The sequence below is a fragment of the Lytechinus variegatus genome, chromosome 12 (genome assembly GCF_018143015.1).
Source record: "Lytechinus variegatus isolate NC3 chromosome 12, Lvar_3.0, whole genome shotgun sequence".
NCBI lineage: Eukaryota > Metazoa > Echinodermata > Echinoidea > Temnopleuroida > Toxopneustidae > Lytechinus > Lytechinus variegatus.
Genome location: NC_054751.1, coordinates 20,905,694 through 20,922,416, shown reverse-complemented (window position 1 = coordinate 20,922,416; position 16,723 = coordinate 20,905,694). Strand labels below are relative to the sequence as shown.

Sequence of the window (16,723 nt, the reverse complement as noted above, 5' to 3'; positions counted from 1 at the left end):
GAGGCAGCCAAGGTGTGGAGAAGGCTGGGCAGCACCTGCAAGAAGGAACAGACCATTCATTCCATAGAGGCCGAAGAAGGCAACGTGTTGCATCAAGTCACTGTGTACAAATATGTGAACATCACAATGTTGTGAATTTTTGCATGTTCCGCCCCTCAAAATAAATAAAATTGCAGCCCTTAAATTGAGGCATGAAAAAAATAAACTATCTCCAGTGCCTAAATAGTAATATCCAAGAGTCGAATCTCTTGCAAAGGAAATTCTTCTGAATCTCATACTAGATCTATGCAAAGAGTGACATATACGCATGCCTTCATGTAGGCCTACGTTGTTTTCAATATACATGTAGGCCACTACCTGGTATATCAAAACATTGAATTGTAGGTATAAAATGAAGCGGGAACAAGTATGATCATCATTTGCAAAATTTATGCAATAAGAAACAAGCTGGAATATATTACCATGTACTCCAAAGGAAGTGTCCTACATGCAGGCAATATATGATGCATAATATTATCGAGTAGTCTACAACTGGTGATTTCAAGTTCAGAAAGACAATATTTAATTCGTATTCACAAAAGTCAGCCTGGTTCCTTCCACAAAGTTATGGGTGTTTCCTGGATGCACAGCTGCCTGTGTTTATCCCGTTCCAACACTCTAGAATCCCTGCGCTTACAGAAAAGGTCGCAGAACCATTACCAACTATCCTTTCCTCCCTAATAATACAGTACAAGCTACATCCCACAACAGCCAGGCTAGGCATTGCTAGCCAGCTAGTATTCTCTTCTTGTAAACACAAGTGCAAATAACGGTCACACATGACCTAGTCCATATGCACTGTACATACTGTAGAAACGTTAATTCAGTCTCCCTGCCATGTGTACTGTAATGTACAGAGCACCCGCGCCTCTTAGGAATGTGTGTATGGTGCATGATACAGGCTGTCACACACTGAAAGCATTGTGGTGTGTGGGCCTTCGTGTCTGCGAATTGCTTGGGTATAAACCCGACTAGGGTCGTGGGAAAATCTGTGTCTCTGCTTGGTGCGTTGGATAAAAACATGCAAGGGAGGATGGAGAACGCTCAATCTTGGAAGAAAAAAATTAGAGAGTATGGATAAAGGTGAATGGTTGGAATATATCTACTGGTGGGATTCTGTCGTTTTTTTTTTCTAACAAACATAAAATGCTTACGGAAAAGGAAAAGATAAAGATTATTTCCTTTTCCTGCAGTCCATACGGCCCCTAGTATTTATCAATTCATTTATCAGTGTAAGCCTATAGGCCTACTTTATATTACTATCATATATAAAAATAAGGGATTGAAACCAAAAAGAAGGGAAATACCATGTGGAAGAACAATAAAATTCTGGTATTTTTTTTTTCAATGTTTCACTTTACAAGCCCAACTATGAAGAGTCATGAATTTTACTTTACTCCAACTCTCCAATGCAAGTGTACTGACAAACTATTCTTCCCATCCCTGCTACAAGTGAATGAAACATGTAGGCCTACATGTAGAGTTGAGGCCAAAAGTACACCCATGACATTAAGTGAAAACTTGTTCGCTTGACAAATTGTAAAATTTACTATATCTTCAGAAATACTACCATGACAAATTTGGTATTAAATGAAAGAGCATATTAAGCTCTGTCACATGATTGGGATGCTGTTGGGATTTAAATATATTTCAGGTGGAATTTTCTTTGAAGAAAAAAACAGGTAATATTCGTGCCAAATGTATTCTATTGTATGTTATTGTATTTTTAAACATCGTTTCATACTTTCATAGAAATATATACCGTAGATGTCAAATCTATGATTTATATTACATTTTCTATCATGATATGTCAACACTAAACAAAAAAAGTTTAAACTGAAAATGTTTGCGTTGAGAAGAAACTAGCACAAAATGTTATTGTCAAGTTTTTATTTTTTATTTGTCTACATGTAAGATATGAAGATTTGGGGGGAAAATATGAAACCTAAATATTTTTCAGCTCCTGATGACAAAACAATGTGATGAAGGGGCATGACATACTCATTTGTTTGATCTCAAATTCGTTATGATAGCTCAAATATTTCATAAGATACAGTAAAGTTTATGATGTTTGGCAAGTGTCAACTTTTCTTTGAATTTACTGGGTGAATGTAAACTTCTGGCCTCAACTCTCCATGTTTGATGTGACATATTCGAACTCTAATAAAAATTTATTACTCTCTTAAAGGGATGGTCCGGGCTGAAAATATTTATATCTTAATACAAAGAGTAGAATTCACTGAGCAAAATGCTGAAAATTTCATAAAAATCGGACAACAAATATTTAAGTTATTGCAGCTTAAAGTTTACCAATATTTTGTGAAAACAGTTGTCATGAATATTCATAAGGTGGACTGATGATGTCACATCCCACTTTCCGTTTTCTTACGTTATTACATAAAACCTTTTTTTTTTCATACTTGTGTGAATGATATGTCTCCCTTATAATGAAATAAGTTACAGCAATAAATATCTAATGCACTATATCAGTTGTAGGGTGATTTTCCGCGATCGCGGAAAACGGACGGAATACACGGAAACGGCCTTTTGAAACGGAAAGTGGCATTTCAAACGGAAAATCACAGAAACATATTTTCCCTCAAAATACACAGAATAGCAACACAAATTACTCCAAAATCACAACAAAATGAGAATATTAAATGGCCACAAAACCCCAGAAAACATGATCTCACTTCGCTACAATCATGACAATTCACACATCGTGACTGCACTCGACATCAGCACACTCGATTGTACCCCGCGCCCGTACCCGGCCGGCCGGGTTGGGCTTCACTGCACTGTATACACATATCATATCGTTCAACTACACGGTCGTGTGTTGCCGCCCTCTACGTTTGAAGATGTAACAGTATGATATCGTGGTCTTAAAATCCAAGATGGCGGATTGGCAAACGCCGTTGACTGATGATAACGATGTCAAAAATCCCCCAAAACTATCGATGAAATATCATTTCACCGTGAAATAATGCTAATAATAGGAAAGGTGAGGATGTATGCATGCTAAATTTCGTTGTAAAAATATCATATATACCCACATAGATCCGATTAGAACGGATTCTTTTGTGTTGTTGGTACTGTAGCAGATACAATTTTGACCAGTGCGAGTGTACGGTACGTGTAATTTTGCTATTCAATGTGGAAACGGAATTGTCACTTTTCCGTGTGTACAAAGTCTTTGGGAAACAGAATTTCCGTTTTCTGACATGCTGAAACGGAATTTGAGATTTTCTGAAACGGAAAAGGCAATTTTTTGAAACGGAAAATCACTGTCCCTACAGTTGACAATACAATGTTTCTAGTCCTTGGAGGAAAATTTTGAATAAACCTAATTTCATATAATAAAATACAAAAGAAGAAGTGGGGATGTGAAATCATCAGCCCAACTAATGAATATTCATGACAACTGTTTTCACAAAATATTGCTAAACTTTAATAATTTTGTTATTTGTTAATCCGATTTTGATGAATTTTACTCAGTGAATTCTACTCTATTTATTAAGCTATAAGTACTGTCAGCCCGGACCATCCCTTTAATCTTTGACCGATCTTCATCATCCCTTCAAAAATATTTTCTTTATTTATTTTGCTGTTATTTAAACACCTCATTGATTGTCAGGTTGAAATTCCTTTCACCAGCTTTCACATTCATGAGCAATGTTACATACATGTACATGTAAACAAGGGAGTTGAAACTGCAGAGGGTGATGTGTCATCTTCCCTGTAGCTAGCTTATTGTGTTGTATGCACACTCTCACATTCACAAGAAGGGGCTTGAAACTTGCTCACAAAAGGAATACAGGTACAGTACATGTACAGTACACACATGTACATCTGCATGTGAATGTTGTGCACAACGCATGCCTGCTGAATCATTCATGCACATTTATGTGAATAACTCAGTCTGTTCCCCCTACACGCGCAGTATAGCCTGGTGTACTAGTAGTTTGCAATCAAACCCATGGGTTTACATGAATGTAAAGACTAGACTCATGTAATTGTAAATGTACTATGCAGTTGGGAAATAAGGGGGGGCTACTCTATGCAGAGTGAGTAAATATGCTTTTGACACTCATGAAATTCCTTTACTATGAAAGTTCCCCCTCAGGGGCTTCCTATTCCTATTAAAATGACGAAATTTCAAAAACTTATTTTTTAAGATGTCAATGTCGACCAAGCCTCCGCCGTCAGAAAAGCGGCGCCTGTAGTCTCAAACTGCTATGCAGGCAAGATCAAGACAAAAATTAAACAGAATCCAAATAAACAACTACATGTACCCAAGTTTACATGTACATGTATGCAAAATGATTCAGGAATAAAAAGTGTGATTGCTGAGAAATGAGCCAAAGTAATTAGCAGAGCATTCATGCCGTGTGACAGACCTTTCTCCACATAATCTGATTAATACAAGTTCCAATACAGGCTTTTCCATGTTGGCAATCTGAAGTGTGCATGCTTTCAGCTTACATACGTACAGTGTAGTTTGAAAAAAAAATGTTTAGAAAGTCTAGTTTGAGCATACATATACATGTATATGGAGGCTGCATTTAATGCAGGTTGTAAACAATACACAATTAACGAAATACACAGTATACTACATTTGGTACTTCAGAAATACGTAGGCCTACTGCATTATAAGTAGGAAACCGAAGTTTACATGGTGGTTTAATATAATTTGGGGGGGTAGAAATGCTATAATTGGACTGGTAGACTCCTGTTTATCATGGTAGGACCTACATTGTACACGTATGAAAGTGAGCAAATACATGTAGGTAGATTCGGGCAAGCGTTTTGAAGTAAAGACCAAAACTACTTGCCCAAATTGGGCAAGCAATATTCTCACAGTAGAATGACCAAAATTAGGGTTGATATGATGTCAGGGAAGATAAAATCACTTTGGAAAAAGAATGCAATAACAAAGTAGATCAGTTCATGCCAAAAGTGAGAAAAGGGTTATTGGTTTATAAAACCGCAAAACTTTCATTTAAAGAGGTAAAGCTTTTTTTCCAATGATTTTTTTCGGGCAAGTGAAATATATTTTGGGGCAAGTATATTTCAACTATTTAAAACTTTAATTGCCAAACTGGGCAAGTGCTTCTAAAAAGTTGTGTAGCACCCTGCTATCATTCCCCACATCCATCTGCTCCTCCACCCCAGTTACTTCAAAGTTTTTGTTCATGGTATTTGATCTAATTTATAGTAATACATGTAACCTCTAGCTTCAAAATGAGATCTTACATGTACCCAACAAATTTGGTCATGACGCTAAGATAGAGCAACAAAAACAGCACCATGTTGAAAATTGTCCATCCTCCATATGCTTTTTGCATACCCAACTTATGAAATGTGACCCTTATTTTAAATAATAAAAGATGGAAAAATTGTGATCCTTATCAACTTGGCTAAATAATATTTTTGTGTGTGTATCTGTCCTCCTTAATTGCCTTAGCTTGTCTCAATAACTTGCAAACCCACCCACTTTAGAACTCCACCCACATTATCAAACCTGCCATATTCTCTCAAATACTGCAGTCTATTTTTCAACAATTTGTGTTCATTTCAAGGTTTTACATTCAAAATAGATGTAAGTGTGTATACTAAGCTTAGTGTATACATGTATCCACTGATTCAAAATAGGGTAAGAATGTTGAATGTTCAATGTGCCTATCGCATGGAATATTTTTCTGGGTACATGTATCAATATTTTTGAAGAATGAAATGATTTTGTATTGCAGATTTCAAAATACTTGTGAAATTGGTCAGTAATGATTTACATGTAAGTGTCAGCTTAATACAATTTTAGTGAGGTCCTTAAAGGACAAGTCCACCCCAACAAAAACTTGATTTGAATAAAAAGAGAAAAATTCAACAAGCATAACACTAAAAATTTCATCAAAATCGGATGTAAAATAAGAAAGTTATGACATTTTAAAGTTTCGCTTATTTTTAACAAAACAGTGATATGAACGAGCCAGTAACATCCAAATGAGAGAGTTGATGATGTCACTCACTCACTATTTCTTTTGTTTTTTATTGTTTGAAATATGAAATATTTTGATTTTCTCGTCATTGTCATGTGAAATGAAGTATAATATTGTATAATTCAAACAATAAAAAACAAAAGAAATAGTGAGTGAGTGACATCATCGACTCTCTCATTTGGATGTAACTGGCTCGTTCATATAACTATTTTGTTGAAAATAAACGAAACTTTGAAATGTCATAACTTTCTTATTTTACATCCGATTTTGAAGAAATCTTCAGCGTTGCGCTTGTCTGATTTTTCTCTATCGATTCAAATCAACAATTTTCTGGGGTGGACTTGACCTTTAATTCAATTGGATGAGAAGTTCTGGGGAGCGTTTCATAAAAGGACTTGTCCGACGTCTTATCCGTCTAGTCCAATCTTATCAGACAGTTACTATAGTAACAGTGCCTCTCAGCCAATCAGAATCAAGGAAAGATGTCAGATCTGACAACTTGTCGGACAAAAATGTTCATGAAACGCCCCCAGGTCTCCCACTGTTACTATGGTAACTGACAGAGATTTGACATCTTGTCAGGGCAAACAAGCTTCATGAAATGGTCACCTCTTTGTGCCTTCATACATGTACATGTATATGTTTTAGGGTCCATGGTCCTACACAGGATGTACTCTACTGTAGCACTTTGTAACTGATGACTCCGGGTACAATTTGGGGCAGAAAATCTAAGGGAAATCTATTGACATGGATAATACTAATACCAACCTACGAAGTATTAACACCAAAAACATGATATAACTAATAGCAGGTAACAACTTCCACAAAAATAATCAGGAAAATGGAGGCATGATAGCTCAGTCGGTAGATTGGGGCTTTCAGATTCTGGTACCCAGTGTACAAGTGCCTTGAAATAGACTTCAAATGCAGTTCATTCCATTATGACTTGTTTCGCCACGGACACAGTCCCGAACGAAAAACAAGGCATTAAAGTCATCTAAAATCGCTACAAAGAAGAAAAGTATAACAATGTAGGGACATATTACTGACTATATGACTTTGACTAATTATTACTTCCTTTCAAAATCGTCCACATACATTAAAATCAATAGCGATAAAATGAAGTTTTGACACAAAAGTAAATATGAAGGCGTACAATATGCATAGTACATGTACACAAAATGGCACTGCCTTGTTTACTACACCGGGACCGAATACCCATCTGTGACGTGTCAGTCAGAGAACACCCATCTCGGTAGGCATTGCAGGAGCAAACTCAGGGAAAATGGGTAGGGATAAATCGTTCGAATTCACCATTTTGAAAAAAAAAATTGGTGGGTCGAATCACATCTTAGTGTTTTGGGGGGTTGTAAAGTTGCTATTAATGTAAATATCTCAATATTTGGAATCATCTTCTTAATTCAACTTTAGAGACTTTCATATCTTGTGACTATCAAAAAGTTTTGGGTCACTTTGTCTGAAAACAGACTTAATGTTTACGTCATATACATGTACATGAACATGTACATGTAGTTCAGCATTTTATACTGGTCTTTCTTCGCAAATCAATCAAATTTCTCCACATCATGTACATGTATGCATAAGTGCACTATTGGAGTATGGTGGCAGCAGTATTGTCACAACATATTAAGGTGGAACTACATGTACAAATCTATTTCCTCTTCTGTCTGGAAACAACAAAATAAAGGAAACAAGGTTCATAATAAGCTTGAACTGACAAAACTCAACAACTTTTCAGGATATTTAAAGGTACTCTATACATGCAAGCCTACATTTTGAATTTGAAGCACAATTAAGACCAAAATATAAAAAGGAATGCATTCATTAATCAAATTCTTTCTCCTCCTAGATGGCAGCATATAGTTTAAAATCAAGCGAACACAGCAGAATGCAATCTAAAAAGTAACATTGTATAAGCTTGAGTACAGGCAATTGAGGTTTACGGGGGGGGGGGGGGGGTCATTGTAGTCTGCAGGCACAGACCCTGATTGAAACTGATCAACAAGTGTGTCTCCACGCAAAGACTAGTACAGGCATGAGTAGGCTGCAATCCAGACCCTTTACTTGAGTGAAAAGTTTGCACAGCAGACTAGGGTCATTGCTGAAATTTCATATTTCACATCTTCACATTCATGAAATCCATGTAGACCTTTTGCCCATATTTCATTGAAACTATTTATACATGTAAGTACCAGGTCAAAAGCAGAATTTAAAATGTTGTCTCCCATTTTCATGAAGTCAAATCTAAGATAGTTTATCTTTATTTGCAGTTTAAATCTATTCATCTATTTCAAGCAATTGTATATACATTTGGGGAATATTTTGGCAATACTACTGGGTTTTCAGTTGTTGTTTTTTCTTCTTTGCCCTTCTAAACCTGTCATGTTGAAGTAAAATTGCATATTGAAAGGACAAGTCCACCGAAACAAAAAGTTGATTTTAAATAAAAGAAAAATCCAGCAAGAATACATGTAACACTGAAAAAGTCTTTATAATCGGTTGTAAGAAAGTTATGCCATTTTAAAGTTTCACTTAATTTCGCAAAACAATTGTATGCATAGCTTTGGCGGTATGCAAATGAGGAGACTGATGATGTCACTCACTCACTATTTCTTTTGCATTTCATTGTACGAAATAAATAAATTTTCTCGTTATTGTCACAAGAAACAAAGATAAATTTCTCCCTGAACATGTGGCATTACCATTATTTTAACATTTTGTGGTTCAGTCAAGATATTGTCAAATTTGTAAATAAGAGAATAAAAAAAACAATAAATAGTAAAGAAAATCATCGACTATCTCATTTGCATATCACTGAGTTGCACAAACCTATTTTGTGAAAAATAAGCAAATCTTTAAGATGTCAAAATAATTCTTACTTTAATCCGATTGTGATGAAATTTTCAGCCGCTAGGATTGATTGATTTTTGTCTATGGATTCAAATCAACATTTTTCTGAGATGGACTTGATCTTAAAGGATTGCCACAAAATGTGAATTGAGAGTTAACATAACTTATTATATTGTAAGATTCTGATATAAATGAAATTTCAAAAAAAAAATGTTGCCCTCCATCCCCTCTTTTCACAGAAATTATTTCTGACCAAGGGTTTAATTTTCCTTTAACTCTATAAAAGAAACCAATCCTTTTTGCCTGCAGACACCAATCCTTTTTGCCTGCAGACACAGAATATATCCAAAAATATATAAATATGGACACAAAAAAATTATATTTCCACGATTGAAGAAAAGAAAGTCAAGTGTCATTCTTCTCACCTGTGGAATGTTATCTAAATCCAACTCTGTCAGTGTACTAGGAACTGGTATGGTAGCTAATACCTACAAGTATAACAAACAGAAAAAAATGATGAAAAATAATGAATACTAATACTTGTCCAGCAAAAAAAATAAGAATGGGTATTCATTTCAAACTGAAACTTTCACAAAGAATGAACAACTGAAAACAATCTGAAGGCCACTAGACTGTTGTTTGATTAGAATGTTACATTGTAGTCTTTGTAGATGATACATGGACCAGAGTGGCCAAGTGTGTGTGATTCACAATGACCTTTTACAAAAAGCTTTACATTGGCTTTAAACCAGGGCTTGACATTGGCAGTGGCCCGGGGCAACTAAAAATGAGAGTAGCGCCACCAAAAATTCTGCAAAAGCCCACACTTGGTGGTCCAGTTGGGCAACCAAAGTTTTGATAAATTGTAATGTTTACTATTGTTTTAAAGCCACCAAATTTGCCTCGCGGGCCACAAGAATGTGAAATTGATAATTTTGGCGGACAATTTCGGCCACCAAGAAAAAAGTTAGTGTGGAGCTTTGCTTTAAACAAATGATAAATGTAACTATATTCCTCTAAATATTGTTCTTGAAAATTTATACAGGAAAGCCTTACAGAAAATGTTATATCAATCATTCATAATAATCAAATTATAATTTCATATGTACATGTACATGAATTGAAAAATCAAACGCAGCATTACATGTAATGTAGGCCCGGTTTGAAAGTCCATTTTTGATGCACGTGTACACGGCGTGTTTTTCGGTCGTGTACACGTGTACACGTTGTAAACACTGAGTGAGAGTGAGTTACAGTATGTTTTCAGTGTTTCCTACATGTAGCCTAAGTCACGGTTTTAAAACTTACCTGAGAAGTTAGAAGTGTCAATCCACAAAAATTGGTGCAATTAAAAAGTTTACTCAGCTTAGCAGCGCATTAAATTAATAAAGAATACAAAAGTAAATCAGTGCAGGGCCCTAGTTAGCGCCGACGTTCGTTGGATGCGCATTTTGCATACTGTACCGTACATGCATGCACAGATCGCTGCAGAATTAAGTGTAACTGAAGTTATCGATTGATTTTCATTATTTTATTGCCAATTTGAGGAGCGTGTATTTGCCGGCTTGTAGCATATGTTTATGAGCGTATAACACGTAACTGGAGCAATGATCGCTGTCGCAATTGGTGATTCTCAAATTGGCTCTAAAAGTGATTGAATAACGCTTTAGAGAGTATCGTTAGGGGTCATTCCATGCCAATTCACCCAATGAAAGTGCAATTTTGCACCCGACCCTCTCGGAATTCGTTGAAAATTGGTATACATAAAATTCAACATGGCCCAAGCACAAAACAAAAAAAATTAGTCAAATCGGTCGATCGGTTCTCGCGCTACAGCCAACCCTTTTCTCCTTGTTTTGACAAAAATGGGCGTGACCTTCAACTTTCAATGGCCATTGCGTCATAACGTGTTGACCAATTTTCACGAAACTGGTACCATTTAATAGGAAATTCAGAGAGGAATCCAAAACATGCATCAAATAATGTCTTGGAGCGATTTATAAGGTAATGACCCTTGACCTTTACTTTGACCTTGAATTTGACCCCCGGACAAATAAATTTTTTACTTGATTTTCGTGTATGTTAATTATTTGTATGATATTGACAAAATATGTTAAAACCAATGATGATATTTTATTTCTTCACCTTTAAAAACTCTTCCAAATATACCATGAAATTTCACTTCAGTCCCACATACTGATATTCATGTCAGTAAAGTGTTCAAAAGTTACATGATTTCTTCTAATCCTAAGTCACAGTATGCAAACACATGAAAAGAAATTAAGCTCATCAGTTCACAAATGAAACATTAAACATTTATGCTCATGAATAGGTATCTGTTTAGGCATTTTTATGTTCAGCAATATACATCATATATATATATATATATATATATATATATATATATATATATATATATATTCTTCTTAGTAAAGTGTTTACTTTTATCATCAAATTGTTGAGTATATATGCTTATTTAAGGCTCCCATAATATGTATATATGATATATATTGCTGAACATAAAAATGCCTAAACAGATACCTATTCATGAGCATAAATGTTTAATGTTTCATTTGTGAACTGATGAGCTTAATTTCTTTTCATGTGTTTGCATACTGTGACTTGAGAATAGAAGAAATCATGTAACTTTTGAACACTTTACTAACATGAATATCAGTATGTGGGACTAGTATGAAATTTCATGGTATCTTTGGAAGAGTTTTTAAAGGTGAAGAAATAAAATATCATCATTGGTTTTAACATATTTTGTCAATATCATACAAATAATTAACATACACGAAAATCAAGTAAAAAATTTATTTGTCCGGGGGTCAAATTCAAGGTCAAAGTAAAGGTCAAGGGTCATTACCTTATAAATCGCTCCAAGACATTATTTGATGCATGTTTTGGATTCCTCTCTGAATTTCCTATTAAATGGTACCAGTTTCGTGAAAATTGGTCAACACGTTATGACGCAATGGCCATTGAAAGTTGAAGGTCACGCCCATTTTTGTCAAAACAAGGAGAAAAGGGCGGGCCGTAGCGCGAGAACCGATGGACCGATTTGAATAATTTTTTTGTTTTGTGCGTGGGCCATGGTGAATTTTATGTGTACCAATTTACAACGAATTCTGAGACGGTCGGGTGCAACCACTGGGTGAATCCAGATGGAATGACCCTTACGTGCTACACGCTCATACACAGGTGCTACAAGCCTACAAACACACGCTCCTTAAATTGGCAATAAAATAATGAAAATCAATCGATAACTTCAGTTACACTCAATTCTGCAGCGATCTGTGCATGTATGTACGGTACAGTATGCAAATTGCGCATCCAACGAACGTTGGCGCTAACTAGGGCCCTGCACTGACCGGAGCATACCCATTTCGTGTGGTACAAAAACTTGAGTCTCCAGAATAAATGTGGATTAAATAGGCGATTTTGAAAGTAAACTCACTCTAGGTGAATTGAAATATATTGACATATTAGTGATTAAAACATGTGCAGTGTCTTAGAACTAAGAATTAATGTGAGGCTGTGAGCTTGTTCACTGACTTTACAGTCCCACGCAAGCTTTATGCAGATGCTACCGTGTACACGGTGATGGAATTTAGTACACGTGCACTGACTTGACCGTGCGTGTACACGTGTACACGTGTACCCGAAACGGGCCTAATGTAATGCTCCAAGGGATGGCATTTTTTTTCACAGACCTCAAGCATGCAAATCCATCATTATTTTTGTGTATCTAAAGTTTTCCAACTAAATTCCATATTACTTTTTCATGTGAATTGTCGCGTTTTTATTCTGCCAAGTAAACAAGTAAATGAACATACAAGTACATTGGGCATTACAAAATTGAATGCATGAACCCTTCACTTTAATTTAAAAAAAAAACATTATCGTGGAAGTAAAACATGCAATACTTATGATTTACAGTGAGTGCTTGGTCATTATGTAATTACATAGTATACATGTATGTCAGCCATTTCTCAGCTACTACATCATCTTCATGTATTTATAGAATAAACTATAAAATCAAAGTCATATTGTTTGTATCTAGAAGAAACCCAATAGACAGAAATCAATACCAAAATGATGAAAAGTACATATCACTGTCTATTGAGTTTTATAAAATGCATTAACAGTGGCTGAAACATTTATTTTCTTCAAATTGCCAAACTATAAAAAAAAGGTACTAGCCAAGAAAAAAATAAACCACATCTAACTTTTACTTTCAAAATTACATGTACAATGAACATGTAATTCCTTAAAAAGCTGTGTGCGCTATGAACGCCTAACTTATCCGGGTAATATAGGAGCGCCTTTAGCACCTAACAAGGTGGATATGTGCGCAATATAAATACCCTATATTATTATAATGTAACTAGGCCCGTTTCGGGTACACGGGTACACGTGTACACGCACGGTCAAGTCAGTGCACGTGTACTAAATTCCATCACCGTGTACACGGTAGCATCTGCATAAAGCTTGCGTGGGACTGTAAATTCAGTGAACAAGCTCACAGCCTCACATTAATTCTTAGTTCTCAGACACTGCACATGTTTTAATCACTAATATGTCAATATATTTCAATTAACCTACAGTGAGTTTACTTCCAAATCGCCGATTTAATCCACATTTATTCTGGAGACTCAAGTTTTTGTACCACATGAAATGGGCATGCTCCGGTCAGTGCAGGGCCCTAGTTAGCGCCGACGTTCGTTGGATGCGCATTTTGCATACTGTACCGTGCATGCATGCACAGATCGCTGCAGAATTGAGTGTAACTGAAGTTATCGATTGATTTTCATTATTTTATTGCCAATTTGAGGAGCGTGTGTTTGTAGGCTTGTAGCACATGTGTACGAGCGTATAACACGTAATTGGAGACTCTCAAAAGCGTTTTTCAATCACTTTTAGAGCCAATTTGAGAATCACCAATTGCGACAGCGATCATTGCTCCAGTTACGTGTTATACGCTCGTCCACATGTGCTACAAGCCTACAAACACACGCTCCTCAAATTGGCAATAAAATAATGAAAATCAATCGATAACTTCAGTTACACTTAATTCTGCACCGATCTGTGCATGCATGTACGGTACAGTATGCAAAATGCGCATCCAACGAACATCGGCGCTAACTAGGGACCTGCACTGATTTACTTTTGCATTCTTTATTAATTTAGTGCGCTGCTAAGCTGAGTAAACTTTTTAATTGCACCAATTTTTGTGGATTGATACTTCTAACTTCTCAGGTAAGCTTTAAAATCGTGACTTAGGCTACATGTAGGAAACACTGAAAAAATATGTAACTCACTCTCACTTAGTGTTTACTACGTGTACACGTGTACACGACCGAAAAACACGCCGTGTACACGTGCATCAAAAATGGACTTTCAAACCGGGCCTAAATGTAACCCGCAAGTGAAAACCCGAACCATACCGTATAATCCAATAATTTGCAAGCGGGACCCGCTGACCCGTCGGGTTTTAACCCGCAAGTCAATCTATCTTTGAAAAATGAAAAATATTATTTCTGCAATCCCCACACTATACAGGCTCAAATCAGGAAAATATATGCCAACTACTAACCTAACCTAGAGTGAATTTTCTTACAATTTGCAAATTTGCCTTTTATTCTGGAGAGAAAATTTTTTTGGGGTGACTTTGTACCACGAAATGGGTCCGCTCTGATCTCGAAATTGAAAGTATTATGCAATTAACTCCTCATATCGGAGCCGCAGTTAAGCGCACGCTAGCTAGCCCAGGCTGCCCAGCAATGTTGTTTTTCAGTCCAGGTCGGTCGACACGGCAACTCACAACTATCATAATTACAATATCATAGTTACAGACGCGTGCGTCGGGTAACGTTGGCGAAGAACAATAGAAAACAAGATGGCGGCGTAAACATCGGGCAAGTCTCTTCCGTCTATTCATGATATTTTTCTCATTTTTTTGATGAATTCTTCTTTAAAAATAACAACGAGCGCGTAGAAATGTCAGAAATGAAGTTTTATCCCATGTACATGATATACATGTAGGTCTAGATCTTTTAGAAGGAAAGTAGAAATCTCGGGGGTGAAAGTTTCAGGTTTTGGCTTCCTCTGTGTGGGTCTAATAATGAGATAGGATCCCTGGCTTCGTATGAGAGTAGCCTTACGTTAGGAAATGATTTTTACTCTCTAGAAGCCGCCTGGCTACTCACAATTGGTGTGGTGGAAATTTTTATATTTTCATGTTCATGACACGACATGTTATTCATCAGTAGAGGCGAACGGCCAATGTGGGAGACTCTCTCCAATGTGGGAGATAATCTCCCATATTACTTATTAGAGACTTGCTTTGCAAAAGAACAAAAGAAACAACACCAACAAAAGCATGATTTTTTTCCACCCAAAATATTGTCTCACTGAGGTCAGAAGCCCATTTGTTTTGTGTGTGGATGACAACATAAATCCTTATCAAAACAAAAGTAGATGGTGAATTTTTAAAGTAGACGGTGAAAAGGGGTAATTTTTCATGACGAATCTGCTTATCACATTTTTATCTGCCGCCAAGGTACGGTCATCCTTTTGAAGCAAATGTAAACAAAGGAAATCGGTCTCCAAAACTGGAGACTGTCTCTGAAATTGGATACCCAAATTCTTTACAAAATCCTCTGATATTGGAGATAATTGATTCTCTCTCATGGGAGACAGTCTCCAATATTGGCCGTGCGCCTCTGGCCTCTACTGACACTGTTCATAGAATTTGAAATCATCACAACCATGAACCATACAACAAGAGAAGAGTTGAATATATTGACAGGTGGAAGAGAATTTTTGTATAGGCCTATCTTAATCATGTTAATGAGATGGGACGAGGTGCCTGGGCCCGGAGCCGAGGCGACATGGCAATGCAATGGGATTGTAGCGACATTCTCGTTTACCTGTCCATCTGCCTTCGCGTTGGCTCCTGATCCTCCCTGTGTGTTGTTGATTGCTGCTGCATTGCTGCTGCTGGCAGGTGCTGGACGATTATTTCCACCGCCTCTTTTATTCCTCCGTCTTTTGGAGCGTTTGCTGTCAGAAGAACTCATTGTTTACGCTCTGTGTACTTCCTAAATATTGAATTCACACAAAAGAATATCTCAAACGTAGATTTCTGTTTATTATCAACGTAAATTTTAAGTGTTTTTCTGTAAACATGAGAGGCTATTCTGGGCATTTTTCCTTGCCAATATGGCAGCCTACATTTTGTATTCGCGTTTCACACGTTCCACTTAGCTAATAGCGATTTAATTCCGTAAAATGATGTTTTTAAAGATGAATTTAATTTTTCTTCTTAATTTCATTATTCAATCTTGATTAAAACCTTTTCTATCAATATTTCTGTTATTCTAATAATCTATTTTACAAATTCTAAAATGTACGAATAAATATTCGCATTAAATCAAGACTATCAACTGCATTGCGCAGCGCAGTTACCATGTTTCTTTTGCTGTGACCCATGTTGTGTATGAAATATAGATCAGCGAATTGATGTACGCCAGCAGCGCAGCGCAGCCATAGAGTGCAGCACAGTCCCATCATCAATGGCCAGCCCAAATTGCAAGCAAGGAATTGGATGTGCTAAATCAAACAACCTTGTAAAATACTTCTAGACATGCGCGTATGGGGGGGGGCTTTCGGGGCCCGCCCCCCCCCCCCGGTAGGCGAAAAGGGGCACCAAAAAGAGGGGGACGGGCCGCAGGGGCGGATCCAGCCTTCGCCAATAGGGGGGGGCCCGGATTTTTTTTTCAGCCATATTTTCCCCGATCGGCCACTCG

General features: G+C 36.7%; 1 protein-coding gene across 2 annotated transcripts in view; it reads right to left on the bottom strand.

Annotated features, from left to right (window-relative positions):
- The window catches only part of LOC121425611 (protein FAM193A-like), a 59,904-nt gene extending 43,503 nt beyond the window's left edge, over positions 1-16,401 (bottom strand). The window contains exons 1-3 of one of the 2 annotated variants that reach the window (XM_041621729.1): positions 16,383-16,401; positions 15,845-16,015; positions 9,335-9,397 (exon numbers count right to left, since the gene is read on the bottom strand). In XM_041621729.1, coding sequence (XP_041477663.1) covers positions 9,335-9,397; positions 15,845-15,994 — 213 coding nt within the window. In that variant the 5' untranslated portion in view covers positions 15,995-16,015; positions 16,383-16,401. Of the gene's footprint in view, positions 1-461; positions 848-9,334; positions 9,398-15,844; positions 16,016-16,382 lie in introns of those variants that run through there. The other variant, XM_041621730.1, reaches the window with a different exon arrangement.
- Positions 16,402-16,723: the final 322 nt, after the last annotated feature.